This window comes from Vicugna pacos, chromosome 24, assembly GCF_048564905.1.
Source record: "Vicugna pacos chromosome 24, VicPac4, whole genome shotgun sequence".
NCBI lineage: Eukaryota > Metazoa > Chordata > Mammalia > Artiodactyla > Camelidae > Vicugna > Vicugna pacos.
Genome location: NC_133010.1, coordinates 18,413,827 through 18,441,313, shown reverse-complemented (window position 1 = coordinate 18,441,313; position 27,487 = coordinate 18,413,827). Strand labels below are relative to the sequence as shown.

The following is a 27,487-nucleotide window of genomic DNA, read 5'->3' as shown; positions in this document are numbered from 1 at the left end:
ACTTCTATATCTTTGTATATCTGTTTAAAATATGGAATATAGCTATAGTAACTGCTTTAACGTTAATTCTATGTCAGTTCTGAGTGGTTTCAATTGATTGATTTTCCTCTGCATTATAGGTCATATTTGCCTGCTTCTTGGCTTGCCTGATAATTTTAAATTGGATTCCAGACAATATAAATTTTACCTTGTTGGGGACTGGATATTTTTGTGTTCTATAATATTCCTGAGCTGTGTTCAGAGCTGCTGTTAAGTTACTTGGAACCAGCATGACCCTTTCAGATCTTGCTTTTAAGATCTGTGAGGCAGGGTCCAAGCAATATTCAGTATAGAGCTATTTCTGAGAACTAAGGCAAGACTATTCTGAATATATTACCCAAAGCTCCATGAATTATGAGCTTTGTCAGTCTGGCTGGGGGGAACAAATTCTATAAGTGGCTCCGTGTGACTACTGGGTACTGTTCCTTCTAATCTTTTCAAGTGGTTCTTCTTTCTAAGAACATTTCCTCATATACTGTGTTGCTCAGTACTCTGGTGTATACTTGCGGAAGGTCCTTTGCAATTCTGCAGCACAGAGCTGGTACTCCCTGACTCTCAACTCAATCTTCCCATCTCAGGGAATTTGCTTGGCTGCTCCTGGATGCCTCTCTCTGCTCTGTGCCCTCTCTCAAGACAGTAAGCTGGGGCAACCGCAGGGCTTATCTCATTTTCTCCCCTTCCCTCAGGGGTCACTGTCCTTCACTGCCTCATGTCTAGTGCCTTGAAAATCATGGCTTCATATATTTTGTCCAGTTTTTTAGTTATTGCAGATAGGATGGTAAATTCAGTCCCTGTTAATCCATCCTGGTCAGAAGGGAATATTTAACTGGATCTATATCATCTCATTTGAGCCCAATTTCTTACCTATACAGTGTATCAGTTTTTTAAAAAATATATATTATAGAATATTGCTCTATTAATAGGAGCTGGATGAATCGCATTAAAATGTTTTATGTTAAACATTTCACTGTCTTTTGGAAATACTTTTTCAGTGTTAGTTAAGGGGAAACTGTTACCACAAGTTTGCTTTTATCAAGAATCAGGAAGTACTATGAGATCAGCTTTAGATTTAAAAAAAAGTTACGCGTGGGAGACTATTTTAGGTATTCGACTGGGAAACACACTTGTCAGAACTGTCTTGCTGGCTTTGTTTGCTGTATTGAGTTTCTTTATCATTTGATGTGATGTTACCTACTAATGATACAAATGCTTTGCCATTAAACATTCGCATTACTTTAGCATTTTTAATGAGCTTACTAGCTTTTGCTATAATGCTAGGAAATGCTGTGGTCATTTTAGCTTTTGTGGTGGACAAAAACCTTAGACATCGAAGTAATTTTTTTTTCCTTAACTTGGCCATTTCTGACTTCTTTGTTGGTAAGTCACATATCTTTAAGATAATATTTTATAATTTATTTCTAAAACCTTAAGATAAGCTTTTGTTATTTCAAGGAACTGTATGAAATTTAGGACTACTAAAAACTAAAAGTTTAAGGATTAAAGTTCAGGGGATGCTCTACGGTACTGTATGAGAATGTTACATATGTGTAAATCAGCTTCGTAGGGGATTTTTCATCTGAAAACAGTTTATTTTCTTTTTTAGAATAAAAGTAAGTCCATAATTGGATTAGTCTAAGTTACTCGCTTCTGAAGCTATTTTCCTTGTATGTTTAGGTTTATAAGTATTCCTTTTTAAGTGAGCACAGTTTCCTTAGTATCACAATGTTGGAGTAATAGGATATAATGTATATACTGGTAGTCAGCACAGTCAGAAAATGGGATATTCAGGTCAATTAAATAGTATAGCTAGTAATACTATTTTATGATATGGTTTAGAATGTTGTAAAACACACCTAACACTAAACAATCTTGCGTGTAATATGGTATCTTAGCATTATATAATTGTAAGAGATCATAGAAATCAAATTACTCTTTCTTTGAAAACATGTACTTTATAATTTTTTATTGCCTGATGATTTTTTTAAACAATGCTTATCATAATAAGTAAATGTGCAGAAATGTCAACTGATGATACTGTTTCATAGGAGCTTCTAGTCATTGTCTGTAGCTGCAAAATGCTTGCATTTATGTTAAAATGGAGCAAAACTCACAGAATATTTAGTTTATTCCTGGGAACACAGTGGCTGCTCAACAAGTGTTAGTCCCCTCACTCTTTTGATTTCTCTGCCGGTAAGTGTCAACTCAAATCAAGGTCACAAATGTTAGCAGAGTACCTACCATATGTAAGTACTATTAGGTACTAAGTATGATTAGATAATGAGGAGATATAGAGAAGACTAAGTTAATCTCTCTCTTCAGTAAAGTTTCAATACAGTAGAGTACACAAAAGAAGTTCAGAAATGACCATAATAGGTTAGGGTGACATGAGAACCCACAAAGACCTACTAAGTGCTATGGGCACTCAGAAGGAAAAGCACATTTGGTTAGTGGGTAGTGGCCTCTGAAATGAACTTTGAAGGATGGGTGGTGTTTCCATAGGCAGAGAGGGAGAGGAGAGAGTATTCCAAGAATCAATAAAGTCATACGGGTAGATAATCATGCACACCTTCCTAAGTGTGAGCTCCAGGTGGCTAGTGCGTGAATGAGCTGTCTGGGAACAGTAGAGGGTGAAGCTGGAGTAGCTGGAACTTATACAGTGAAAGCCCTTGAATACTAGTGTGAGTCTGGATTGGAGTTTATTCAGCAGCCAATGTGGAGAATAAGCAGATGGACTGAAGCTTTATCTTAGATGTATCAGAAGAAATGTAGTAGGTGGGAGAAGCTGGAGCAGGGGACAGCTTGGTTTCAGGGAGAATCCTGTAGTAACCTAGGCAGAAGGTAGTGGTGAGGCTCTGAGCTACGGTGAGTGTGGAAAAGAAGTCTGGGAGGCAGGACTGCAGGGTGGGGTCAGGCAGGAGAAAGAGAAAGATGAGTTAAAGACAGGGTTCTGGGGACCAGAAAAGTACAGCATTGCTCGTGGAAATAAGGAACATTTGAGAAAACAGCTTATTCTTTCGATATTGCGGTGATAAAAGTTCCGGAGGAAACTTCTAGCCGGAGAGATTGATTTAGGAATCCTGATACAGAAATGACAGGGTCACAGATAAAAGTGGCTAACCAATATAGAAGTATTAATAATGCAACAAACTCCCCATTTCTCTCCTCAGTCTCCTCTAGATAACCAACATTAACAACTTGGTGTAGATTCTTCCACATCATTCGCTTCGCTCACATAAACATGGATAATTACATGAGTATATTTATGTGAATAGAGAGAACAGTCTTTGTAAATATATGTATTCCTCTCCGTGTCCTTCACAGAACTGTACAACTTTTTGATGACACTCAGAACTTAAAAATTGATAATGTATTTTGACTATCCCAAAGGCTTCCTGGATACATGATGGTAAGGAGGGATGGGGTAAAACTGTACCTAACTGAGAGAGTCTGAAGCCTGAAGCTTTTGAACAAAGATCGTTCTAGATAAGAACAGCGTGTTTCTGTGTATAGCGCAATGTCAGCATCACTGCAGCGCCACTGTCGTGGGCTTGAGTACCACAACATACAGGTGTGGTTTGTCTCGGAGAAATGTCCCTGCAGTCGTGATGATTTAGCAGTCCTAGTGGCCTGCCTTCATCAGCAGGTGGATGGGCAAAGAAATGGCTTTGCTCCTGATGAGAGCAACTGAACACAGACTGGAATCTCTCTTAACCCGCCGGTCTCATCCTTCATGCGTTCCCTGCCCCTGCCAGCTTCATTCAGAGGTCCACTTATCTAATGCAATATTCAGCATGACGGCACTTAGTCTGAGTGTTTGTAACAAGATTTGAGTTTTGTGTCAACACTATTCTTTCTCCTTTGCCATTCTTGAAAGTGTGCCTTTCAGCTCTGAGTCTGTGGGACCTTGTGGCGGTGGTGGTGGGCCAGGGAAGAACTTGCGAATTTTTCTGTCACCGTAAGATAGCAATTCTTAATATTTGAGGTCATGACACCCAGAGCTCTAGGACCATGTGGCGATGCCAGAGCAGATGAGAGCATGACATGTACTCAGCATGGTGGACTTCCTGGCTGAATGCTATCTTCTCACAGGTTTCAGAACTGGCCTCTTGTCGAATATCTAAATTTGTGGCACCTGAGCAGCATCCCAGGCTGCATTTAGTGTTGAAAAGCAAAGATTTATTGAGGAAAAATTCCAGCACCAGCTACATTGATATAAATATATCTCATCTGTACACTGTTCCAGGAAAAAAATATACTATTTATATGTATATTGATATCTATAAAATTGATATCACGTGACTAAGGTTTCCATCTATGGGTACCTTTTTCACATCTACACTTGTGTGGGCATTTATGGCCTATGTGACCATGTGAGGATGGTCCAGACAGGATCCTCAAGGGCAAAAGGTAGTTGCTGCAGGCAGAGTCGGAACCACATTTTCAGGATGGTAAAGTTTACTTTTAGTATAGGAATACATCAGAGGTATTGTGGGTTTGGTTCCAGACCACTGCAATAAATTGAGTATCAAAATAAGAGACACATGAATTTTTTGGTTTCCCAGTGCATATAAAAGTTATGTTTGTACTATACCATAGTCTACTAAGTGTACAACAATATTATGTCTAAAAAACAAATTAAAAAATCCTCTTTTGCTAAAAAAAATTCTTACCATCATCTGAACCTTCAGTGAGTCGTAATCTTTTTGCTGGTGGAGGGTCCTGCCTCTATGTTGATGGCTGCTGACTGATCAGGGTGGTGGCTGCTAAAGGCTGGGGTGGCTGTGGCAATTTCCTAAAAGAAGACAACAGTGAAATTTGCTTCCACTTAGTTTTCTTAGCGAGATGATCACCTGTCTGAAATGTCAATACAGTTGAAAACCCCTACAAAGCCAAAGGAAAGGGAGCCCAGTTTAGTTACTTTTTACAATGAAGCAGTTTCTGTGCTCAGTTGAATCATTCAGGTATTTGTTCAGTGCAGGGTAGCAGTTAAAGTCAGGGGTTCTGAAATCACACTGTCTGGTTTCAAATCCAATTTTTCACTTACTTGGGGTAAGTGTCTCCTTTTTGAGCTTCGGGTTCTTTATCTGCTAATTCAGCATGGTCTCTACCTCACAAAGTTTCTATGGAGGTTAAACGTGGCAATATATGTTCACAACACAATGTCTGGCATATGGTAACTGCATGACATGTATTAGTTGTTATTAATTTATTTGAGTTAAATGTGCGAGCCATTGCTCAACTCTAGATGTGGTGAAGAATGCAAAAACCAACTTCCAACATGGTCCCAATCCTTGGGAGAAACAAGTTAACAGATGATGACCATATAAAGGAGGATGTATTTGTTCATGAGGGACAGGAGAGGCAAGTGACAGAGGGGTCAAGGGACAAGGAGGAGGTCATTTTTTGAACTAAGTGAAGAATGAGAAGGAATTAAATTGACTTCTCAGTGGAAGAGAGGACATTCTAGGAAGAAATAATGCATTGGCAAAGGTAAAGAGACGTGAGCATGAGGGATGTGTCTGGGGAGAGGGTGGCCCATCCTGTCTGGCCTGGAGCATGAACACAAAGATCATGTGTGCTATATATGGCTGGAGATACGGGTTGGGGCCTGAACTTAATCTGGAAAGTAATAAGGAGCCATTGAAGGTTCGATGCTTGTGACAGCTATTTAAAAAATGGTATTTTAAGAATGTACAGGAGGTCAGTCCTGAGTTTACTAATGAAATATCATGAATTTCTAAATTGTAATCAAGCCCTTTTTGATCAATTCAGATACACTGTTGTGTATCTTTGTCTCTTCATATTCATTGATATGTGCTATTTTTTTAACCCTCACTATTTTACCTGTATAGGTGTGATCTCCATTCCTTTGTACATCCCTCACACTCTGTTTGACTGGAAATTTGGAGGTGAAATCTGTGCATTTTGGCTCATCGTCGACTATCTTTTGTGTACAGCATCTGTGTATAATATTGTACTCATCAGCTTTGATCGATACCAGTCAGTCTCGAATGCTGTAAGTAAAAAATTAATGTATCCTCCTTAGACGGTTATATACTTGCACATTTTGAGTCCCTAAGCAAAAAAAAAAAAAAAAAAAAAAGATTTAGTTGACAAACCTTCGAGGAGCCTGACTACTCTTTCGTTATCTGGCATTAAGTTCTCATCGGCCCTTAGTGAACATTTTCTGTGTGTGATTTTGCTAAGTCACTTCTGTATGTGCCCCTAAAATGGGAAGGTGTCAAACAAAGTCCAGGGCAAGTGTGGGACGTGGTATACTGAGTCCACAGTAGATTGGATATGCATGAGGCTCACAGTAGGTTTTTCAGTTCAACTCCTTAGACAACTTGAGACCTGAATGTTCTCTTCAAGATGGAATTTGGTGGGCAAGTAGAAAGATTCCCAGACTTCTGAATGTCATGAGAAAATCAATTTTGAATGACCAAAGGAAAAGACAGTACACAGGGAAGTTACAGCCTGTACAGTGCAACTAACCAGAAACAAATCAGTGCCAGTTTAGGATCCATACCAAGGAAGTCTGAACTTATCCAAGATTTGGAATAGCTTCATCAACTCGTTAGTGACAGCACTTAAGCAAGCTAAATTTATCAACAAGAGAATGAAAGAGAGAATAAGGCTGATATTAGTAAGGACAGAGGATGGAAGGGGGCCATGCAAATACAGGACAATGATGTGAAATCTTTGAGGCCTAGATGGGAAACTTCCTTCACTCCTGAGTCCCAGGGACCCAAATCTGTGGGGAATTAGTATGACAGGAGTTTTGCTAAGGACTAGTATACAATGACTCAGTACACGCTTTATCTGTGAGGAGCATAGTAGTCTGGTATGGAGGCAGATCCACAGACAAAGGGGCTAAGAGTGATGCTGGAGGCACTGCCAGAACAGTGACAGCTCTGGCCTCGGAGGACTGCACAGCTTGGAGGCAGACAGGGTTGGGAGAGTGTATCAGATAAGGCAGGGACAAACTGCCATAACAAAGAGATTCCGAAGTGCTGAGACTCAAACAAGATAGAACTTTCTTTTTCTCTCATAGCACAGTCCAGGAAGAGTGGGAGGCTCTGCTCCAGGAACTCAACCAGGGACCCAAGCTCTGTACCTGCTAGGGCAGGGATCAGCAAACTTTTACTATAAAGGGACCTATATGGTCTCTGTTGCAACTGCTCAAATGAAACTTTCTTATCCAAACAGGTGGTGGGTCACAATTGCTCCTAAGCCCTAAGTCATTATGCTCCTCTGCATGGTCAAAGACAAGTTGTTGTCACTTCAAGTTCTAAAAGGAAGGACAAAAGGTAGAAGTCCAGGGGATTTTCTTTTAACCAAGTAGTGCAGAATCACACAATCATTTCCACTCACATTTCACTGGTGAAATTTAGTCACATGGTCTTACCTTACTGCAAGGGAAGCTGGGAAGTGCGTCCTCTAACTAAGCTGCCATGTGCCAGGAAGAGGTGGAGAGTGGATGTGGTGAGATGGCCAGACACTTGGCATTGGATACTTCATTGGCGCCAGAGTTCACTGCAGTTTGTACTGGACAAACTATGGAGAGAGCGCAGATCAGTTTGGATTAGCAATTCAGATGTCTATAATCTCACATTTTTCAAACAGCAAGTAGTAACCTACTACTGAATCATCAATTCAGTTTAGTAAGTTGTGATGTCACTTTTTTTAAGATGAAAAAATATGGAAAGGAGACTTTTTAAAATTAGAGTATATCAGTAACTTATGCACAGTAAAGTATTGCTTCATGAATACTTTTATCTGTATACTTGATAAGGAAATACAGTGTATTTTTTTTTACTTTAGGTCACAGTCAAGATGTTTGAAAAGCAGTGCTCTGATTCATAATGTTTCCCATTTGTACTTAAAAATTTTCCTTTCTTTCTGGGTTTTCTTTTTAATCTCCACTGGGTGTTCCTAGTTAGTGTTCACTGGAACATTTCTTCACTGAATGTCCAAGCTCTTGCTCTTGAGTCAACCTCAGGTTTGTGTCAAGGTCAGGGACAGCTTGCCCAGTTAGAAAAAGGGCTTAGAAATTATAGAGTCGAGGTGTGATGTCCAGAGAGAAAATGGGTGGGTTTCTTTCTTGGCCTTGCCCTGAGAAATTCCCCAAACACTGCAGTCTATAGACTTGGTGAGGACTGGGCCAGCTGGATCCTTGGTCCCTAGAACACAGCACAGAGTCAAGCATGTAACATGTGATCCACATGTGAGTGTATGAATGCTCGCAGGCATACTCAGGCAGCACTCGTGCCTTTGTTGGTTAAGAGCTCCAACACAGCTGTGTGAGGCCAGAAGGAAAGCTTCAAAGATCACAAGAGCTGGTAGGAAGTGGTCATGGGGAAGCTGAGCTCTTGCTGCAGCTGAAAGTAGAGGAGACAGTGTGCTAGAGCAGGGCGTGAGCTGAGCTTGGGAAATGGAAACCTGACAGTAATTTGGGAAAGGAAGGCTTGATGCAGAGGCAGGGCATGGCAGTCACTTAGAATGCCCTGCAATCCCATCTCACTATTAACACCAGCAAATTTCAGGTGCTGCTCTGCCTCACAAAATAAACCCGACTGACAGAATGGTTGGGTATCTTATTGGGGTGGGGAAGGAAGCAGGGTAAAAGGTATCATCCTAAATAATGGACATATTCTGTAGTGGGTGAAACTGGGCCACTGATTAATTGCAAGGGGGGCATGGGCCTGGATTCAAGCAATGCTTGAACTATCTGTGTGTCAAAAAGGCTACCCAGAGATGAAGACACTGGCATCATCTTCTCAATTCCCTTGGATGTCCATTATCTCATTTGACCTTATGCATAATAGAAAAGAGATCACTTTCCAGCATATTGCATCATATCATTACAAAGGTTGAACAGAGACATTAAAAAACTAAATACAGTTTTATGACCATCAGGGTACTGTTATCATCTTTCTAATCATTAGATATAGTGCAGATATATTAATTAGTGGCATGATAAGCAGAAGGTAAAAAGCACATTGTACATGGGAGCTTGTGGTCAGCACCATATGCATTTTAGCTTAGCCTCTGAAATACCAGTGATTTGGGGAAAAAAAGATAAAGGAAACCCCACTTCTCTGTAGTTTTTAAAAACACTTTTTAAAAAACAAAAAACAAAAAACAAGCCTCCTTTAACATCTAGCCAACTGGTGATCCTTCCCAGCATATACAATCCATCAAAGACAGACAGTGCTGGGTAGTGTTACATCCTTTTAATAAAAAAAGGGAAACTACTTTAGAACAACAATTAAGAATTCACAGAGAGAACAGTACTTGAGAGACTGAGAAAAGGGAGGTGAGTTCCAATTTCCTGGGTAAATCATTTCCTTTCTCTTACATGATGAAAGCAGAGAAAGTGGCTGGCCACCTCTGTTCTGGTACCATTTTTATCGGTAGAAACATCTGTAGAAAGAAATGACTTAGTCATGCTCAGTAACACTGCAGTACCTCCCCACAGCTGGTTTATACTTCTTTGTGTGTGTGTGTGTGTCATCTTGTGGGAGTTCTTTCTCCTTTTGACCTCACCTTGAAGTCTCAGCATAAGCTGCAGAGTAGATGCTTGCTGAATACTGGATTCAGAAAAGCCAGTGTTTCTCAATTTTTTTTTGACTGTGACTACAGTGAAAAAATGCATCTTACACTGTGATTCAGTTTACACATTTCTATGTGTATCTATCTTCCCAAAGCAAAATTTCCATCATACGATACTTATCCTTATGATGTGTGAGGCATTCTGACATTGACTATTCCAATTCATTTTTAAAAAATGCTGCTCGTGACGCAGTCGGCAGCTTGAAAAACACTGTGAAAAGGTGCTCCCAGTTTCACTTAATAGTCCAGATGAGTGTCCGTGGACTGGGAAAAATTGCTTTCTTACATAGATATTGACCTTGACATTTTATACAGTGTCAGAGGTTTAACCTCGAATCACTAACAAAGTCTACTTTTGGCCCAGGCTCCCTCGAAATTGAACCCTCTGCCTTGGCTCACATCTTATGACCCACATCCAGTTAACGTCCCTGACTTGTACATCCCTGAAACTTCTGAGGGCTGATAGTATGTGTTGTACAATCAATATATGCTCACTATATTGAAAATTATTTGCTTTCCTTTAGGTATCTTACAGAACTCAACACATGGGGATCTTGAAGATCGTGGCACTGATGGCAGCCATCTGGGTGGGGGCCTTCTTAGTGCATGGGCCAATGATTCTTGCTTCAGAGTCTTGGAAGGATGAGAAGCGGGGTTGTGAACCTGGATTCTTTTCGGAATGGTATATCCTTGCCATCACGTTATTCTTCGAATTCCTGGTCCCGCTGTTGTTAGTGGTTTATTTCAACATGTATATTTACTGGAGACTTTGGAAGCGTGGTAATCTCAGTAGGTGTCAAAGCCGTTCTGGACTCACTTCTGTCTCTTCTGGTAGCCGTGGACGTTCATTCAGGTGTGGACTGTTTTCAAGGACGTCTCTTCCTGAACTGAAGGAAGCAGCAGCATCCCTCCATTCCAAGGGGCCGAGAAGAAAGAGCAGTGTCTTGTTTTCCTTAAGAACCCAGATAAATAGTACAGTTGTTTCCAAAACGGGCTCCCTTTCCCTTTCAGATTCTCTAGCTCCTCACCAAAGGGAACATCTTGAACTACTCAGAGTCAGGAAATTGGCCAAGTCACTGGCCATTATCTCAGGTGTTTTTGCCATTTGCTGGGCTCCCTACTCTCTGTTCACAATTATTCGTTCGGTCTACCCTCTAGATCAGCGTCCTACAACAGCTGCAACAGCTGTGTACGAGTTCACATTTTGGCTTCAGTGGTTCAATTCCTTTATCAATCCTTTTTTGTATCCGCTGTGTCACAAGCGTTTTCAGAAGGCTTTCTTGAAAATATTTCATATGAAAAAGCAATCCATACTATCACACAATCGGTCAACGTCCTCTTAAAGGTAATCTTCTTGCTTATGTAAGTTTCAGTCTTACTTTCATCTAAATGAATTTGACCTGGCTTTCATCTTTCCCTATCCACTCTACCAAAAAAGTCCATAAAATCATAATGCTTGAAAATTAAAAAAAATATCAGAAGTCAGTGGAAAATTATTCTGGTGAATAGTAACAGTATAATAAGAAATTCATATTTTTGTAAACTCATAGCCACAAAAGCACTGTATTTTTCTTAGTCATTACCTCTTTCTTGTCTTTAGGATCTTAAGATAATGTTGTTTGTGAAAAGTCAAGAGTTTTAGTTTTCTTTCTACATTCAGTGTTTGCTACAGTCTTAAGTGAATTTCCCTTTTTGTTTTTTTTATAGCAATGAAAACTCGTCACATTTTAAGATCATTCCCTAAAGTATACAACAGGAAAAAGAGCTATATTGTACTCTTTTTGTGGGGTAGGAAGCTCTGTTATGGTCATTGGGCAGGTGAGTTGGGGTTTGAGTTGGCAGGGAGTGAGGGCGTCCAGATGGAAGAGCAGAGGGCATGTGTACTTCCAGAATCTCTATTCCTGATCCCAGAAAAGAAGGAAGTGTGGGATGAGGGAGGAAAGAGGAGATCACTACAGCTCTCAAGGTCCTCAGTGAAGTTATCTGGAGGTCCTGGGAAACACAGGATGGGAGTGTGAGTGACAGGCAATGGTCACCAATGGGTTGAAAGGATGGCTTTCCCTATTCCTTTCTGCCCCTTTTCTCCCAACTTCCACATCAGCTAAAACTTCTCTATGAGAAAATATGGAAGAAAAAGAAAGGCTAAGAGATGCAAAAGGACTATATGATTAAACCTGATGTACCTGGTGAAATGTTCACAGAAATAGTACGTGTCAATAATTATGAATAAAATATGTTTCTGTGTTTGCTGTTTTTAACTTGTGTGCTCAGTGTTTTACATTGCAGTGTTCAGAGAGATTCCTTTATTATTATTATGCAGTTAGTGTAGGTTGTACCTTATTGATGAGTCACATTTTATTAGTCTGCTGACATTTTGTTCTTTTTGTGATTAATTTTTTTTACAGTACTCTTTGTCTTTGTCATAACATTTCATTTTTATTTCATAGTTAATTTCATCTCTTCTATAAGGTTTTATCAGTGTTTCTTCTATAACTTTTTAAAATTATTATACAGGTTAGTCATTTCCATATTTCTTAGACCTTTTAAACCTTTGATTAATTTCAAACACTAAAATATGAAAACCTTTTAAGTATATCATAAATGCTTAGAAATGTACATGATTTTTATATACACTTATGCCTTACATTAAGTTAAAAATGGAAAATAGATATTTAACATTCAATTGTAATTTGAAAATATGAGAAATAAACCCTCATAAATATGCAAGTTTTTATAAAGTTGTTACTTGTCAGCTGTTGGTTTTAACATTTATAAGCCAGTAGTTGTGTGGATTTCATCTGATCATTAGAGGCTTCAATATTCATCGAACGGAGTGGCCTCAGGAAGACTTTTCCCAGTTGAACCTTGGGGGAAACATGCCTAAATAGTCATATAGTATATTCTAAAATATAGAATATATAATATGTATTGTATTTCACTCAATCCAAGATGCCATCAATGTAAGACATACCGACACTGTAAAAAAGAAAATGCTGCAGACTGTCTATGAAACAATACTTTAAAAATCACAGTTATAACAAGTCTTATTCTGATTCCAGAATTGTTGAAAAGTGAGCAATGTGTGTTTTAGAAGTGATGAATATGATCCAGGTATGATAAATGAACAGAATAGGGCTAATCTTCTATGAAATGAGAGTTTGAATAAAATATTTCTGATGATACTTCCATGTGTTCATTAAACAAATGGGTATTAGGAGCCTATCATGTATTAGCTATTTATTATAAAGATGTCAGTGAGCCTTGCCAATAAGATTTAGACTCCCTGGGGCAGGAATACTACATTGGGGTTCTCTTAGTACAATGTACCCCACAGATACTTACTGAAAAGGCATGCAATAGGCATTTTCCTTAAAAAGGGAATGTCAATCCCAGTCTTTAATCCAAGTCTTTTAAATTTGCACGGAAGGAACTTCAAAATGTTTTCCATTATAATTAAAATAATTTTCACTTATAAGAAAAAAGACAATAATTAAACAATTCCTTTACCCAAGCAGCAGCCACAATTATTAGTTTGGTGTAGATGTTTCCAGAGAAAAGAAAGATATAATTCCATTTTCTAGAAATACATGTTTGTATATCTGAACTTATACCTAAACTTCAAGATATCCTCAGGTTAGGCTTTTCATGAAAATGAAAGCTCCAAATCTAGTATGAGTAATTACTATCCTCCAGTCCCAAATACAGCTGGTTTATACAAATTTACTAAAATTTAAAGATATTTAATTTTAAATTATTTTAGAATACATATTTTTAAAAATTTAAAATATTTATTTGCTTATCATAAATCTGGACCCAACTACACTGGCGTAACTGGTAAAACATTCTTAAGAATATTGTTTCCTAAGTATTGGCTTCAGTTGGCCCGTATAGAAATAGATTCAAGAAGAATGAGACAGATTTAGGGATATAAATGCCAATTATGAATGATACTTTAGGTATAGTCTTTTTATGAGTCATGAGGACTTTAAATATTAATAACTGAACAATCACAACTATTTAACAGAACTGCTTTTTGTGGCTTTTTGGTAACTACCTTCTTGTAGCAAGGATCTTGAGATTTGAAGCAGCTGGTTTTCACATGATTTCAGAAAAAGAAATTCTCACATACAAAATAAACATTTTGTTTTAATAATTATTATCAGTATCAGTCAGGGTTGTGTCAAGTTGTTTCAAACAGAAGGAATTTAATCAATGCAGGATATTGGAAGGCTGAAAGAGCAAGAAGTAGATGTTTATGGAATCCAGAGATTAATAATTTAAGAAAATGACTACCATCTTTAAGTCCAGAGAGAATAAAAGAGAAGAAGTAGTGTTATCAGAATCTAGGATCTTGGAGAAGTCCCTTGGAGAAGGCCTGATTAATTCCTGAGCCCAATGGTAGAGCTAGGACAATCAAAGGGGTGGGACCAGTTGGTGCTCAGGCTGCCACTGGGGTGTGGGGTAGGGCAGCCATGGCTACTGCTAGTACCTCTGATGGGGCACAGCAAGGGAGAAACACAGCTGTGCACTGCGGCTACAGGGATGTCAAATTGAGTTTTCTTCTCTGTACCTCTGGCCTTTCAATCTCTTGCCGGTGCCTTCCATTCATGGAATCTAATTGAAAGCCAAATGACAAGGGAGTCTGAGAAATATGAGTCCTAGCTCCAACTTATGGTGCAGTGTATAAAAAGGTAGGTTTGGAGCTAACAGATAACAGATAACCGGCAAAAGCATACTATGCTAAAGCATAATAAAATAGAATTTTGGTCATTTGGGATTTAACATTTATAGGATCATATAGGATTGGTGGGTTCCCTACAGAGAGTTTAACTGGTGGTTCACGGAGGTATCTGGTCTATAGGATGAGTGGATTTTGTTATTTTTTTAAAAATTGGGGACTTCAAAATTAAAATTGAGATTTCTTTTTGTTTTTTTTTGAGAAATTGGAAGATCCAGCAACACTGGGCCCATATTCCCAAGTAAACAATAGTCTGAGTAGTGACTACCCCTTATAGACAGTGAGGTTCCCTGCAAGGCTCCACAGTTCCACCTGCCTTCATTAGTCACTTTCATTTGCCTGTCTGTCCCCTTCAGGCATCTGAATTGTAGCCCTGCTCTATATGTAAAAAGAAAAAACAACGCATGAAATTAGTTTAGTGAGTATCCCAGAAAGTACAAACACTGCCTCTTCTGTTGGAAATTTTGTCTTAGGGCTCTTTCAGTTAGGACTCCTCTGGTTACAGGTGACAAAAACACAATGTGAATCACCTGGGCAGGAGTGAGAGTACTGGTTCCCATTATCAAAGCACATAAAGACAATGAGGGGAGCCACCCCAGAGGTGACGGAAACCAAAGACTCTGTGACTTTATTTTATATTGTGGCTTCTACAAGAAGCGGAGATGATGGATGCTCATGTCCTGCTTAATTGGATAGGAAAAGGGCCTCTCCTAGTAACAGTGAGAGAAAAAATCCTGGAAAAGATAAATTGAGTGCCCAGTGTATGGATATCTTGGGACCAGTCCCTATAGGGGAGAGTGAACACTAGTATTGTCCACTAGGGTCAGTTCCCCCTTTAGGCTAATCCCTGTGGCTGAGAGATAGGGTCAGCCCCATTCAAACCATGTGCCCAGAAGAAGGAAAAATAGTGTCCTCAAATGAAGGGAGGTACAGATACCAGAAGAAGGAGGTAGAGATAATAAATGTCTACTCCAAGGGGTATTCAAAAATTTGGGCTGGTATGAACATCTGATTGTCTTCCTCAAACATTGTATAAGACTGCCCAAATACCACAATTCTCTACCCCTTCCTGCATCCCCACCCTTTGCAATGAGATTTTGTAGCTCTTCCCATCAAGAGAAACTTGCTTTAGCCAGTAAACTGCTGTCAATAGGCAGTGAAACTGGCACCATGTCAATGTCAAGCCTAGGCCTCGAAAGGCCTGAGTATATCTGTTCTGTCTCTGAGAACCTTGCTCACTGCCAGGTGAACATGCCCAGGCTAGCCTGCTGGATGATGAGTGATCACGTGCAATAGAATCACGCTGTCATAGCTGAGCCCATCTCAAAGCAGTCACTCAGCAGTTGACAGGAGATGCCTAGGCAAACAGTGGCTGAACGAGATCAGCTAACTGAAGCCTAGCATGGGCCAGAAGAGAAGAATCACTCAGCTGATCCAGAGACTCCTGAGGATTGATAAGACACTACATTTTGGGAATGGTCTGATATTTAGTAGTAGCTAACTGACATGGCTAGCACCCACCTGCCAGTGCATTAAATTTTGCCTCTGAGAGTTGAGTACAAGGGCATCACTTATTCTTTTGTGGTAGCTGAGACATTATTATGTAACAGGACAGATTTTTTTTTTAAAAAGGCCATGGCTACCTCTCTACAGGAATGTAGTCATTGCAAAGTGATTTAGTAGCAAGGATATCTGATTTTGAAACATCATAAAGCACAGAACATAACAATAGTAGGATAGATGCATACATGAGGCTAAAGCCATACCACAGGGATGGAAGAGAAAGCGCACCACGGGTGAAAACAAGCTGTTCTTAACTATGTGCATCTCTCCCTTAATTATCTCATTCGGTCTCTTCAAACTTCCATCTTAAGTCAGATACAGCTATTTACAGACTGGTCACGCACTTTGTATTAAATAGTCTCTCTTTTGGACACTTTTCTCCTTGCTCACGCTGGCTGTCATTTCTTTATGTGTTTAAACATCTACTAGGGGATAAGAGGAGAAGGAGGGCTTTCAAAAGAATGAGCCAGTTTGGTTAATGATGAGTAGCTCTGTGAAGGATCAGTGGAAGAAGTCGAATTTCTCTCTCCTTTCAGATTTCAATACTGCCTTTCTCTGCTCTCTTACTGCAGATCATAAGGAATGGACCATAAAAGAAAACATCCCACAGGAAAAGTTTAGATAAAGGAAATACCCAAATCCAGGTGGCTCTAGCCATCCTGACCCCCCTAAGGAGTAGAACCCCTACTCCCACCCCAGAAATATGTGTGACATTCATAGTCCAGGGGCACAGGCTCGCTGAAAGACAGAGACTTAGTCATAAGACTACAGAACACTTCCCCTCCTTCACACCTCACCACCACATTGCTATAAGTATTTTTTGGCAGTTTCTTTTACACAGCGTATCACGTTCTGCTCATAATTAAGAAAAAATTACAAGGTGTACCGAAAGGCAAAACCCCACAATTTGAAGAGACAGAGTAAGCATCAGAATCAGTCACAGCAGGGATGTTGGAATTATTAGATTGGGAATTTAAACCCACTATGATGAATACACTGAAGTCTAGTGACTGAGGCAGTCAGCCTGCAAGGACAGAGGAGCAATGTAAGCAGAGAAGGAAATCCTAAGAAACATTTAGGACACTGTTAAAAACATTTTTCTGATATTCATCCTAACTTAAAATTACCTATAGTCAAAAATGTAAAAGATATGCTTTGTTACTTCTATAGAAAGGCACTTATCAGTTCCTTCTTAGAAACTAGAAGACAAACTACTTTAAAATTGTAACTCCATCCTTCCTGCCCTAATCTAGGGCATCTGGGTCATGGCTGAGGTGGTGGTTAGGCAACTGGTTGCATGTTCTGCCTTTCTTGGCTTCCTGTTTCTGGAATCCAACTCTTTCAAGTTCAATCCTTATTTTTTGGTTTTGTTCCTCTGGCTTCACATGGCCCAAGCTGGGCTAACGGTCCTGACTGTTACTGAGTTAGAATAGCTCTCAAGTGGCTGCAGCCCCCCGGTCTGGAGTTGGGTATCATGGTCTACACCTCAGTATTCTTCAGTCTCAGGCATGTATGAGGACCAAAAAAAGGAGAGCCTGGAGTCTGTACTCCTCTGTACTGTTCTCTGGACTGAAGAAAATATCTGTCTCTTTGATATAATAGCCCCAACAGGGTTTGCACTGTGTAATGGGTAATAGGGGACAGGTTAGGCAGAGTCCTTGCCTTTAAGGAGCAATGTATCATCTGGCTTGAAATCAACAGGGACACATAAATGTGCTCTGCAGTGAAGTGAGGAAGCACGAAGAATTGTTTCCCTTATGGTAATTTTGTAGGGATGCAAGAGAGAGCAGTGCCCCTACAGATGGACTGCTGCGGAACTGCGCTGCTTGGCCCTGTATCTTTCCCAGCAACCAAGTCCTTTGGTGCCAAGGTTGTACAGCTGTTCTGCTGGACTAGTATAGACAAGGCTTTGACTGGAGAAGACCCGAATAGGTTTTGCATAGATAAATCAGAACAGGATTTGCAAGGATAATGCAGAAACTTAAGCATGGATTCTTTTAGCAAAACAGGATTCATTAATCACCTTATTCCTCAGAACATCTGTGTAAAACATGGTTATTCTCACTCCATAGAGAAGGAAACTAAAGAATAGAGAGCAGATGACCTGCCCCAGGTAAGACAATCAGCAGGTAATGAAGCCAGAACTTGAACTCAGGGAGTCTGAAACTTGACTCCATCCCGTACTGCCTGCTACACTTAAGAGATCTTTGCTCACTCCCTCTTCCAACAGGGAAGTTAGTGAGTCAGAGCTTTTAGGAAGTAAACGTGAATGAACTAAATAAAAACCCGAATCAAATCTAAAATAAACAAAACCAAATCAACAAAACTCAAATCTAAGGGTCTTTTTTTTCCCCCTCCACAACAGCAGTCTCTATGTTCTCCACCAGATGGCAGTAATTCCACATAGTTTCTCTCCCTTTTACTTCTGTTTGAGCAGCCACTGAATAAATGGGTAATACTGTTTTGTGTTACAATTTAGAGAAATCTGATAACAGCCCCCTCACATGTTACTATTGTACACTGAATTAAACTCAGAAAATAAGTTAAAGCTACACAAACTCTACAAAAAAACCCCAGTGACTTCTCCTTTCCCCCCACTAGAAGGTAAGGCTACCCCAAAGTGCTCACAAAAGGACACATACACACACACACACACACACACACACACACACACACACTCCAAGAGGAGGAATTCCTTCTCTAGGAATCCCTCAAAATCCCTTAGGACTGTAAGTATAGAAGTTTTTCTGTGCCTATTTCATTAGTGTCATTTGCTAATTTTTCCTTTGTAAAAATATTAAATTATTGGCTTTCTAAAAAATCACTGCATTTCAAGACATCCAAAATTTATTAAAAAAAAATCTTCCCTGAAATTCATTGAAAAAGAATAATTCTCTCCTTAACTTTCACACAAACAAACCTATGCCCATCTTGCCTAAACTATTATTTTATTGGCATTTCTTTTATCTGCTCTTTACATTCCTCAGGGATTCCCCCAAATAGCTGTTTATTTCTCATTGTAAGAGCCACATCCCAAAGTATCAAAAACTATAATCGTTACTATTAGCTACTCTTAGGAGACATGTCTTTATTATAATGGATGTTAAAGGAGAGGATAATGTACATTTGGTAAAAACTGCTCTATGGTCAACTCTTCAGGACTAAATCTATCTCATAAATGTGGACATTATTTATAATTCATAAAATAAACCTATTTCTGTAAATCTCAGCTGTTATGTTAAAAAAAAGGCTAAATGTTAGCAATGATATGATTGTTAGATTTATATAACATTTTGAGAAAGGAGAGTCCCAGATATTGTTGATGAAGATTATTCTTTCATTCCATCTCTATCATCATTGTTTGTTTCACTTACTAAAATTCTATGAGGTTTTGCTGATGAAGATTATTCTTTCATTCCATCTCTATCATCATTGTTTGTTTCACTTACTAAAATTCTATGAGGTTTTGCTACGCAACTTGAAAAAGAGACATTTGTTCTGGAAAAGAAAAGCTGGGGAGAAAGAACAAAAAATAAGTGGCTCATAATGTATATTTATCTTCCTGGCTTATGTTTGAGCTCCACCAGAGAGAGGAATCAGGACCAGAAGTTGATAGATTTTACATGAGGACTACCTTCCAGGCAAGAGGTGATCCCAGAAGTTGATAAAACATTTCGAGAGAGACTTTGTGATTCTCTTGGCATAACAGAGCTGCCTTGGTGTCAAAACATGATGCAGAGCTAGGAGGGAAGCCATTCTCCTCCACTCTGTGAGGAGCCTAGTGCTGTCTGACAGCCAGGTCTGGCCAGCTGGGCTCCCCAGGGGAAGCACATCATATAGAGTCCAGGGTGACCACTGGAGTCTCCTGATGGGCACTGGCAGCACTGGGCCTTTCCCTCCCAGGGGCTTCATGTGTGGTGGACAAGGACAGAGGACAGCTGGAGATGGAAAATAGGGCGGTCACCTCATGCTGACTGCAGCTGACAGACTGGTTTGTGGGCATGTATGAGGGCATCTCTTTAGGGACTGTGGGAAATGACAGGACAGGTACAAGGCCACTGTCTGGAAATCAGATGGATGTGGGGTAATTGTAATTTTGTTTCTAAAATAATTAAATCCCTATGTATAGTAAAATATATATTTATGCTTATACATAAATATATTTAAAATAGTCACGGGCTACTGAGGCCTGAGGTATTTGTACAGTATCTACTAGTGTAACTAGCAGCTTCAACAGTAACCCACTGTACCAGGGGAACAGGTGTAACTGGACAATTACCACCTTTGAACATAAGGGGACAGAGCATGGAACACATTCTGGCTTCTCTATTCCAATTCCATCCCAGCTTGGGTGGGATGGAGAAGGGGTGTAAACACAGGTAGAGGGGCCGAGTAGAATTTTTTTCAAACTCATGCCTGTAGCTTAACTGTTTACTTCTAGAAGTTACCTGGGCATTGATCTGGGTTAATGTGGGACTTGCCTCATCCCTTCTGAAAAGCACACATTATTTTTCACAATAGCCTGTCAGATGTCTAAAGCCAGAGAAGAACAGAGACAGGAAATGAAAGGTGATGAAGCCACAGACTCTGGCCGCTGCTATTCTCTGCACATCTGCGCTGCTTCTCCACACAGGCTGACTTCAATGGAAGCTCTGTGCCTGCAGAGCTGCCCAGGGACCTGGCCTCCTCACCCCTCATCACGTTTTGAGGTGGGCAACACCAGCTTTTGAATCAGGAAGCAATTTTAAAATCAGTCATGTTTTGATTCCGCGAGCCTGGTTTCATCTGATTAATAAGCTATACTTTTAAGGCCCTACCCATTTCCTTCCCTTGGTAGCTCCCCTCCCCAAACTCATCCTCCAAGTGTCTGCAAACAGGACGCTGTTTTCCCCTGTGACCCAGCCCAGCAACAGGATGCAGCGCAGCCTTACCCAGGAGGACTAGCCTGGTGCAGGTCTGACCTTGCCAGGAGGAATTTCTGTCTCCAGCTGGAATTCCCTTCCCGTCTACCTCCAGGCCTTTCCTGCTGGCCACGCTCCCCTTTGACCACCCAGAATAAATCTTCCCTGCATCCCTGACAGCTGCTGATTTGGCTTCTTTCTTATTTTTTTTAATTGAAAGTAAACCTTCAAAGCGGCCCAGCCACCTGAGAAGCTCCGCTGAGCGCTGCAGCTGGGCCAGCGAACCTCAAACAGAAGTGGTGCATTTACCCAGTCCCCCTTCTGCCCTGGGGGCGTGGAGAGGGTAGGAATCACAGGGCTTTGTGGGCTGCCAGGGCCACTCAGCTTTCAATTTAGCTTTTGCATTTAGAAGGGAATGTGGGCACGGATGGAGTGGCTGTGTAACTGGAAAGATGGAGAGAGGGGATGGCAGAGGGAGGAAGGAAGGTAGTAGGAGTGGGTGGAGGGAGAGAGTGCTGTGGAGGGAGGTGTGAGTTTGCATGCAGCATGCAAGTTCAATTTATTTATAAGAGAAATATGGGGGTGTCTTTGTGCTGCCTAGTTAGACCATTGGGAGTACTTTGCAGAAGGAAATTAATTTAAAAAGGCATATTGAAATTTAATAATCGGTTTGTAACACAGAAAGCACAATGCAAAGGATGGCACAGAGTTAGGAGTCAAGAGTCCTAGATTTCATGCTAGGGTCTTCTCTTAATTACCTTGCATTTTAAGCTGGTCATTGAGGTCTCTATATCTTCCCTCCAACCCAGACAAATTTTTACTATAAAGGATTTTAAATATTCAGAAAGTTTGAAAAAATAACAGATGTTTATATCCACTACTCAGATTCAACAATGGTTTCCTTTTTTTCCATATTTGTTTTATCTTTATCTCTATGTCTATGTATATACATTCTCTCTCTCATATGCATGCACACACACACTCTTATACCTTTTGCTGAATCATCTGAAAGTAAGTCACAGACATCATGACAACTCACCTCTCTAAATACCCCAGCAGGCATTTCCTAATAAGGACATTCTTCAACATAACCATGATATAATCATTACACCTAAGAAAATTAATTTCCTAATAACATTTAATGATCAGTCCATATTAAAACTTCTCCAATTGACTCCAAACTACCTTAGATAACTGTCTTTTGTTTTGAACCAGGAGCCAATCAAGACTTACCCATAAATTTGGTTGTTAGATCTTATTAGTCTCCTGCTCTCTTCTCTCGCTGAGATAGAACCTACATTCAAAGTATACAAATCTTAAATGTATATCTTGATGAATTTTTAAAAATTAGACTTTTATAGTGGTTTTAGACCTTGATAAATTTTTTTGTTACATAAATACAACCCTATGGAAGCAGTAGCCAGAACGAAAAATAGAATGTTTCCATCACCCCCGAAGAAGGTTTCCTCATGCCCTTTCCCTGACAATATCTCCTCCTCAACATCCCTCAGAAGGGGTGAGGATTTAAAATGACTGGGACTCAAAGATTTTGGGTTGGAAGTGTAAACTGGTTCAAACACGGAGGAAAACTGTTTACCAGTACCTAATAAATTTCAACATATACTGACTTTATGATCTAGCAACTCTAATCTTCAGTATATACTCAAGGGAAATGATTGCAAATGACGCTAAAATACCTCTACAAGAATGCTTGTAGTAACTCGATGACTCATTTCTCCAAACCAGAACTGTCCCACGTGTCCATCAATAGGAAAATGGATTAACACACTGTGGAATATTTGTACAAAGGAATATGACACAGTAATATAAAGGAGAGAAACTGAATTATGCAACAGCTTGGGTGAAGCTCAGATACTATGCTGAGCAAAATGAAACTTGCTACAGAGAGTCCCTGTATGAATCTTTGTAGGTGAAGGTGAAAAATGGGCAAAAATCATCTACTGTGAGGTGAAGTCATTAGTTTCCTTTAATTAATGACCATAATTTTATAATTTTTTTTTGAAGAAATTAGGTGATCTGTTTTGTAGAATGTCTCACATTCTGGATTTGTCTGACATCATTTATCTTCACAACTAAAGATCCATAAGAGAACTGGGTTGTATTGTCTTAAGGTACCTGTTTTACTTAACAAAGTTCTATCCTGTGCATCTAGAATGGGTACTAGTTATGTTCCATTCTTGGGAGAATCGAGTAAATCATCATTCAACTCATTTTCTGTGATCTATGGTTCAGTTGGGGAACCCCAGTTGAGAAAGGCTTACTGAAACTTGGGTCTTTAGGCTGATTCGAGTCAAGTTAAACATTGTTGGCAAGAACATTTTACAGGTGGGACTGTGTACTTCCTACTGTATCATGCTGAGAGGCACTTAACGTCAGCTTGTCCCACTATTAGAGATGTGGATACAGAAGTCCATCACTTGGTTAAGGTGGTGACAGCCAGGTCTCTCCATTGTGAAGGACGTTTTCCCAAGCCTCTACCGCTTAACAACCTCATTTGTCAACACGAAGCACTCATAGGTCAGTATCTCCCACTTGGTGGAATAGTTTCTTCCTGCAAATTGGCTGGAAGGCAAAATTGCTCAAAGCAAAGTGGTTATTTCACCTGTAGAGCTTCACCTTAAAATGGGAGCTTCATACCACGGAAAATATATCTTAACTATAAAAGAACATTTCTAATCTTTGAGATTTTTAGGTAACAAATGAATTCCCTCCCTACTTGAGATAGTTTGATAAACACAACATTTTGGTTTTTAAAATTGCTTAGATTTAGGACACATTATATTGCATTTATATGCACTTTGGTGGTGATATGGTGTTTAAATCATTGGCAGAAACTAAATTAAGGATTTCATGTATATACCTAGATTTTAGACTCAGAAGTGATGTGCTTCAAAACATTTTATAGTTTAAAAAATTATTCTTAAGAAATCACTTCTGTATTCTTACTTGAAGAGAGAGTGGATTTAAGTATGATTATCCACTGGCTTCAAGGGAAAGAAATAATTTCAAGTGACTTAGATTTTGGTGCTCGAATACTCACACCAACCCAAAAGAGTTTGGTGAAGAAAGTAAACAGTCTCACTTACTAGCTGAGTAACCATGGCCAACCCACTCTAAGCCTTGACATCCTGTGGCAGATTAAAGATGGCCACAAATCAGCTGATGTCCTTCTCTTTCAGAGGCTGCGTCCATGTCCGCTCCCCTTGAATACTGGTGGGCTCTGTGACTGCTTTGACCTATAGAATACAGCTCAAGTGATGATATGCTGGTTTGTGGACCCAAGCCTTAGACTGGGCGATTCCACATCCTGTCTTTTGGAACACCTGCTTTTGAAATCTAGCCACCATGCTGCAGGAAGCCCAAGCAGCATGGCAGAGGGGCCCATGTGGACAAGAACTCTTAACCAACATACCAGCACCAACTATTCTTGGGAGTAGATGCTCTAGTCCTCACTGAGCCACCCCAGCTAATGCTATGAGAGAAAGAGATGGCCAACCCTGCCAAGCACTGCCCATAACTGCAGACGGGCAAGTAAAGTGAGTGAGTGTTCTTCTCAAGCCACTAGGTTTTGGAGTAATTTGTTATTCAGCGAAGATAACTGCAATAACCCTCATTTGCAATATGCTGATAAAACCTCTTGTTTTGTACACACAGAGAGGGACCAATAGGACAGAGTATATATAAAAGTGCTTTGCCAACTATAAAACAATTCTATACCAATGTAAGATGATAATCTCTGAAGTAATCAACAGAATGGAAGGATGCTGCAAATATTACTGCCCTGAAATTGGCATATTACTCTAATTCCTACTGACTCCATCTCCTGAGGTTAAAACAGAACCGGTCACTTTTTCTTCATTATGGTAAATATACTTAAAAACGGTTCACGTGGTAAATTTTAAGTCTACAGTTTAGTGACATTAAGGACATTCACACTGTTGCACAACCATCAGCATCATCCATCATCAGAATTCCAGTTACTTTTGATAAGAGAATGTATCTTCTTAACAAGTGTAATTTTCTATTCTAGTTTTGAAGTGAAGCTTCATTCCTTAAATCATCTCAGCACTGTCTATGAGGATGATGATTTAAGGAATGAGCTCATGTGCTATAAAGATAGGTTTCCAGAGAGACAGTAAAGAATCTTGTAGCCTGCAATCTACAATGGAACCTGAGAACATCCCCTTCCTTCCCAGAGCCCATTTCTTTCCTGCAGAAATTCTATTAGCCATTAGTTAGCATGGGGATGGGGGAATATTTAGAGAGAAGTGAGCACTTGTTAAAAAGGGCCAAGAGAGCAAGTTTTCAAAGCTAGAACACTCCAACGAAACTGTTTTATATATATGCAGGCCCCTCTGGAGTTCACACACATACTTACACAGGGACCCCACCTGGACATAATTAGTTTCCCTGCGTTCAGAGCGGAGACAACACGGAAGAAAATGATGGCAAAAAACTGAGCAGTCTGTCATGATCTGCACTGCACAATTACAGCAGCGTGCTTTCTGTAAGAATTATGTAACACAGATGACATGGTATTTAGATAGCCAGGACTGGAAAACCATCTGGTGATGTTTGACTTTATTACTATTCTGTTTCTTGCATTGTATACTTTGGGATGGAAGTCATAGGAAGGTAAAGAGGAAATGCTCTTGGTTGAGCTTTAAGAAGATCTTTTATCTACTTGCAAATTAAAATGTCTGGGCAGGAGTTTCAATTCTAAGCAAGCAGAATCCTCAGGGATTTAGGACCACAATATAAGTAGACAAAGACTGGGCGGACCCATTAGTCACAGCCGCACGTACAGGGCTGGATAAGAGTAAATGATGAAACAAATGAGAATATATCCTCTGAAGCCTTACATGACCATAGTCCGTCTCTCTCCTCTGGGCCCTAAATGCTCAGAACAGCACCCGGCTCCTCTCCACTGCGTCCATTTTATCGGGACGCTCACCATCCTCCTTTCTAGGAGGATGCATGTTGAAACTAGGCCTGCGTTTCCCTCACCAGATGATTTCCGTGTTTACCCAACCAGCGCTCACTGACCAACCACGGGGTGCCTAGTTTCTTGGAGGTCACACAGGAATAACTAAAGATAATTTAAGAGAAAATCAAGAGAGAGATGCTCACAGACAACAATAAGGGTAGGATAATGACTGTATTACCGAACCAGGTTCCTCTTGTCTGACGCGCAGCAAGCACACAGGACGCTGAGACGCCGAGGTCTGCAGCAAAGCAGTGGTGTATCCACAAGGCAGCCAAGGAGAGGGCAGACCAAATCTCAAATCCGCCTTCCCCAAGGCAAGGAGCTGGGTTATTCACGGGATAAAGAATAAAGCAGGCGGGAGGTCTGAGGTGTGGCTACCGCGGGAAAGAGGGCAGGGAAAAGGCGGGAATCTTCCTTCCGTGCAGGAGTAACTGGGCTTCCGGCGTCTGCACGTTCAAGGCGGTGCTGAGCAGACGCTCGCGCATGCCCATTGGGAGGGTAGGCGGTCCTATCCGGTCTCAACCGGCTCAGCTGGAACTAGGCGCTGCTGGAACTAGGCGCTGCTGGAACTAGGCGCAGCTGAGGAGAAGCTCTAGCAAACAACCTGGGCCAACGGCTTTGTTTAGGTCACTGCCGCCTGAGGGACAGACCAGTCTGAAAACGACCTTGATAAGTGAAGGCAGGTGAAGTGGGTTTTACCCACGGTTTCAAATGGAGTCGCTGAGACGCGGCAGACGGGACCTGGGGTGTCTGAGGCGGAGTTACTATCACTGGAAGCTCTTCCAGGCAGAGCACAGCACCCGCGCCTCTGGTAGAATTTTCACGAAGGTGATAGTTTGCTGTCTGCCCCCCGGGATGCCTGCCTTAGGGGCTAAGGGCCAGGTTCCAGCGGCGTTTCCTGGGCGCCTGTCAGTTCCCAGACCGCCAGCTGACCGCTGCCAGCTGACCGCTGCCAGCTGCCACGCTCCTCCGTCACTGCCCGGGGAGACGGCGTCATCCCGCCTCAGAGATGAAGGGAAGAGGCCCCCGCTCCTGCAGACCCCCGTGCAAGGCCGAATGGTGAGCGGGGCTTCAGGTGCGTGTGTTTATTCAGGGTGTGCTCTTTAGCAAAACTTAAAACTTTAGAGGAGACAGGGTGGCAGGAGACGGACGGAAGGAGCTGAAGAAAGTGTCTTCTCAGGTCAAATTCAGCCCTGACCTGCTGCTTGGGGAGGGCTGGGGACAGGGACTCTGGAGCCTAACTCTGACGAGAAGTTGTCCCTCTGGGGCCAAGAAGCTGGGCTTTTTATCCCAGAATTGGTCATTGGCAAGGTGGGGAGGGGCCATGGGTATGGAAGAGCTCACCCTCCAGGCTCTTAGTCAACACGATGGCGACTGGTGGGGGCCCTTACCCAGGGAGCTGGTGGTTACCGGGCAACCAGTACCTGGAGGGTCCCACCTGAGCCCAGGTGTCCTGACTTCACCGCTCGCTTCCTGAGCCCGCACGCCCGCCACCCCAGCTTCCTCTGCTTTGTTCTCCTTACCAGATTCTGCGTCTCCCAGTGCCTGTCACGGTAACTGACCCAATCAACTTGCCTGTTACAGAAATTAGTGGGAAGATGGAAAGCGCTACATAAAGGTGGC

At 41.0% G+C, this 27,487-nt stretch overlaps 1 protein-coding gene and 2 long non-coding RNA genes across 6 annotated transcripts in view; 2 read left to right on the top strand and 1 right to left on the bottom strand.

Moving 5' to 3' along the window:
• Window positions 1–26,292, bottom strand: part of LOC140688905 (uncharacterized) — a 31,815-nt gene extending 5,523 nt beyond the window's left edge. For 3 of the 4 annotated variants that reach the window (XR_012063742.1, XR_012063741.1, XR_012063744.1), the window contains exons 1-4: window positions 26,043–26,292; window positions 7,448–7,596; window positions 5,884–6,114; window positions 4,710–4,831 (exon numbers count right to left, since the gene is read on the bottom strand). This is a non-coding gene — a long non-coding RNA (uncharacterized lncRNA). The remainder of the gene's footprint in view (window positions 1–4,709; window positions 4,832–5,883; window positions 6,115–7,447; window positions 7,597–26,042) is intronic. The other variant, XR_012063743.1, reaches the window with a different exon arrangement.
• On the top strand, window positions 1,152–12,165 carry HRH4 (histamine receptor H4). Its single transcript, XM_006205094.3, has 3 exons — window positions 1,152–1,416; window positions 5,892–6,055; window positions 10,179–12,165. The coding sequence occupies exons 1-3, from the start codon at window positions 1,224–1,226 to the stop codon at window positions 10,995–10,997; spliced, it is 1,176 nt and encodes a 391-aa protein (XP_006205156.1). The 5' UTR covers window positions 1,152–1,223; the 3' UTR covers window positions 10,998–12,165.
• On the top strand, window positions 20,291–21,035 carry LOC140688904 (uncharacterized). The gene is made up of 2 exons (XR_012063740.1): window positions 20,291–20,334; window positions 20,477–21,035. It is a non-coding gene; the product is annotated as an uncharacterized lncRNA (long non-coding RNA).
• Window positions 26,293–27,487: the final 1,195 nt, after the last annotated feature.

Coding starts and splice junctions, on each gene's coding strand:
- HRH4 (XM_006205094.3), top strand. CDS start 1,224: ATGTTACCTACTAATGATACAAATGCTTTGCCATTAAACATTCGCATT. Junction 1,417..5,891: donor CATTTCTGACTTCTTTGTTG/GTAAGTCACATA, acceptor TTACCTGTATAG/GTGTGATCTCCATTCCTTTG. Junction 6,056..10,178: donor ACCAGTCAGTCTCGAATGCT/GTAAGTAAAAAA, acceptor GCTTTCCTTTAG/GTATCTTACAGAACTCAACA.